Source organism: Etheostoma cragini, unplaced genomic scaffold, assembly GCF_013103735.1.
Source record: "Etheostoma cragini isolate CJK2018 unplaced genomic scaffold, CSU_Ecrag_1.0 ScbMSFa_897, whole genome shotgun sequence".
NCBI lineage: Eukaryota > Metazoa > Chordata > Actinopteri > Perciformes > Percidae > Etheostoma > Etheostoma cragini.
In genome coordinates this window covers 194,630-198,344 of record NW_023269534.1, presented here as the reverse complement: position 1 = coordinate 198,344, position 3,715 = coordinate 194,630, and the positions used below count along the sequence as shown (strand labels likewise).

The following is a 3,715-nucleotide window of genomic DNA, read 5'->3' as shown; positions in this document are numbered from 1 at the left end:
GTCCTGATGTTGTCTTCAAGTTGCCCTCATGTTGTTCTCATGTGTCCCTCATGTTGTCCTCATGTTGTCCTCATGTTGTCTTAATGTTGACCTCATGTTGTCCTCATGTTGTCTTCATGTTGTTCTCATGTTGTCTTCATGTTGTCTTCATGTTGCCCTCATGTTGTCCTCATGTTGTCCTCATGTTGTCCTCATGTTGTCCCCATGTTGTCTTCATGTTGTCCTCATGTTGTCCTCATGTTGTCCTATATCAATGTTCTTTTTAATTCCCAAAATAACATGATTGATTCCACCCAACGCTCTTTGCCAAGTACAAATCTCTACTTTCATTAATTTTGGGGCGTCTTATTCAATTTTATAGCATTGTAAAACAAAGTGAAGTGTTTTTGAAATAGTATTGAGTAAAAGTTGACATATTCCAGTCTGTGATTATCATCAACATCCATTCCTTTAATTTTAGTCTCAATAATTCCTAATTTCTGCTTTTCTAACTCAAACATTAGGTATAATATCCTATAAATGAGCTTTATTGACCATAAGTTCCAAATATAACTGTAAACTAAAGTTAATAATTTAGTGTTGAAAACATCAAAAAAAGGGACAAACATTGGAAATTGAAGCGTCAAAAGTGTTGAAATATGTGACATAAACGTGAGAAAAAGTTAAAAACATTGATTAAAAGCATCAACTAAAAGTGTTAATTTTTGAGAAGACAACACAAGGGTTAACATATTAATTACAAAAACATGTCTTTACTTTAAACAAACTTCAACAGACTGAGGAGGACAAGAAGAACGTGGCCAGGCTCCAGGATCTGGTGGACAAGCTGCAGCTCAAAGTCAAGGCCTACAAGAGACAGGCCGAGGACGCGGTAAGGACCAGACACACATGTACTGAGGCAGATTACCTTCGGTCTGTTAGGAGATTCAGTAACGTCAATCTGGATGTTTTCTTCTCAGGAGGAGCAGGCCAACACTCACCTGTCCAAGTGCAGGAAGGTGCAGCATGAGCTGGAGGAGGCGGAGGAGCGCGCCGACATCGCCGAGTCGCAGGTCAACAAGCTGAGAGCCAAGAGCCGGGACTCTGGCAAGGTAAACGCACCGAGAGAGACGTGCATTTAAATTAATTTCACAACAGTTATGACTATTAGACGTGTTTGGAATAAAGCTGATTGAACGCTTTCTTACGTGTGTTTTTAGGGTAAAGAGGCCGCTGAATGAAGAAATCTGCCTGATCAGCTGTTTCTAATCATATAATATGATGTGAGATGTGCTGTAAAATAAATGGTCTCCCTGCTGTCTGCCTGCTTCTTTTCCTTTACATTGTTTCCCCCCAAATGATAAGTGTTAGAGTGGTGGCTTCCCAGTTAAACCAGTTGTATAAAGCAGTAATACATGACCCAGCTGACCGAGCTTCATCAACAAAAGTCCACAAATGTGATTTGAATGGCTGGCTACATGCATTAATAACTGGTACTAATCAGAGTTCCTCAACCAGGATACAAATGCTTAAATCTGCTCTTCAAGAGACTTATTTGACCTTTTCCAATATCAATTTTATGGAGACAAAAACATTGGATGAATGCATTGCTTAATGAGCACTCACCCAAATAAAACACTTAAAAGTCAGGCATGATGGATTGGTTAGTCAAAGGTAAACAAGTCAGATGATGGAGATGCAGAGTCTTACCCTGAGACTGTGTCCAAACTAACGTTGACATTTTTATTGGCTATAATATAATAGTGACATCTCAGGGTTTTTCATGGCTCATATACTTCATTTTCTACATTATGATACACTTTTAGGCACCAATATATGGTGAAATCTTATTTATCAAAGCAAACCCAGTCCTTTTTTTTAATGACCTGTACCAACGGGGTCATTCAAAAACCAGAAATTCTCACCTCACAGCTCAGTGTTTCCCCTCAAAATAACCTCACATAGAAGTTAGGTACAGTACCAACTCTCTTATGTTAAGCCAGGGAAACATCTGTACACAACTAAAGTCATAAAAACATACAAGGAAACAAAAGCTAACAACAGAGCTGCAGTAAGAGGCGGGCCAACGCTGACGGACAACATTCCTTCTCCAGTTTCCTTGGAGTTTATACTGTTCCTCCCTCATTACATAATTAACCTGAAAACTGTCCAATCAGAGCGCTGACTGGCAGCCCTACAGGTCCGACCGGGTCCTGTTCTCAGGTCACATGACCTTTCTGGATATAAAGGTGTGGTGATGTGACGGATGTCAGTCAGATGAAGACAGACAGCAGCAGCATCTGTCAGTGTCTGCTGATGAAGGGACGACGTCTCTTTGACCTCATCTGAACGGGACTTTAACAGGTAACATCACACACCTTTGATGGAGAAACTCGCCTATCATTTGGGAGATTTTGGGGCTACATGATATACTTTAAGATGAGAGCAGTGATTCATTCTTTCAGCACTATTGTAAGATCTGAAGTAACTCAGTAATTATTCTATGATGTGTGACGTTTTGGCCAAAATGAGCCTTTTTATGTTCAGTTGAGTCAGATTTAATCAGCACCAGGAAACAAGTTAGATTTTAATCTCTGCTGACTTCACTGCTGAGATATGAGGGAGTGTCACAACGAGAGCTGCTTTGATTGACAGGTGTGTGTCACAACCTCATCCCATCAAAAGTGTAAATCTGTCTTGGTTTTGATTTGTGGACACAACAAGATAAAGATACTTATTAATATTAGGGTTACTTAATCCATAACTATAGACTGAGTAAAACCACAGCCAGAGGTTTCTGAAGGGACAAGTTGAAACCTGCAGTTTCTCTCCATCAGTTACTGGAGCCGGGTAATCCTAATATGGGCAAAGGAGGCGGGTCTTGGGTGGAGCTGAGGTGTCATAGGCTGGGACAGTTTGTGGTGTTTTGGTTGGGCGGGACTCCCACATAAATAACTTCACGCCAACTTTCTTAAGCCAAGTGGCGTGTTATCTATACGCATTTGGAGCTATGTGCATGTATGTCTACACTACATAGATCGGGTCTACTCATACACACCATTTGCCGTGTAATAGGGTTAGGGTTAGATCCCCTACTCCTGGGTGAAAGTCATAGACGGAATATTAATATTGGACAGCGCAAGTGTGACATCACCCATTGGTCTGTGGAGATCTGCAATGAGCAAGGAGTCCCCCCCTGCAGGAGATCAGATATAATGCAGCTTTAAGGAGTCCCCCCCTGCTGGAGATCAGATATAATGCAGCTTTAAGGAGTCCCCCCCCCCCCCCCCCCCCTGCGAGATGGGTATGGCTGCAGCCTGGAGCGTCCCATGTCATCCGTCCCGTCTCATGCTGTCTCTTCCCATGCCGAGGCGTGTCCAACGGTAAATTCAGAGGGTCCAAAATACGAAATTGCGAATAATTTTCCAGATGGAGTCGCGGGCAAATTCGTGACCACATTTGTTACAATCAATTGAAAAACGTTAAAAACTGTTTAAGTTACAATTTTGGATGTGTTGTTCCATATTAACGTAGTCTACATCTGATGAAACCTGCATCAACGTCGCAGCCGTTTTTGCCAACTAAGCTTTTCCTGAGGAGGGGTAACAAGGATCTGGACCCAGGAAGGACAAGAATACAAAAATAAACACGTTACACTCCAGTTTGGACCTGTCATTAAGACATAAGACCAGTTTGGACCTGTCATTAAGACATAAGACCAGTTTGGACCTGTCAT

At 41.7% G+C, this 3,715-nt stretch overlaps 1 protein-coding gene across 1 annotated transcript in view; it reads left to right on the top strand.

The window, feature by feature from the left end:
• Window positions 1-1,280, top strand: part of LOC117941522 (myosin heavy chain, fast skeletal muscle-like) — a 20,658-nt gene extending 19,378 nt beyond the window's left edge. Inside the window, exons 37-39 of the mRNA XM_034866529.1 lie at window positions 776-871; window positions 960-1,091; window positions 1,200-1,280. Coding sequence (XP_034722420.1) covers window positions 776-871; window positions 960-1,091; window positions 1,200-1,220 — 249 coding nt within the window. The 3' untranslated portion in view covers window positions 1,221-1,280. The remainder of the gene's footprint in view (window positions 1-775; window positions 872-959; window positions 1,092-1,199) is intronic.
• Window positions 1,281-3,715: the final 2,435 nt, after the last annotated feature.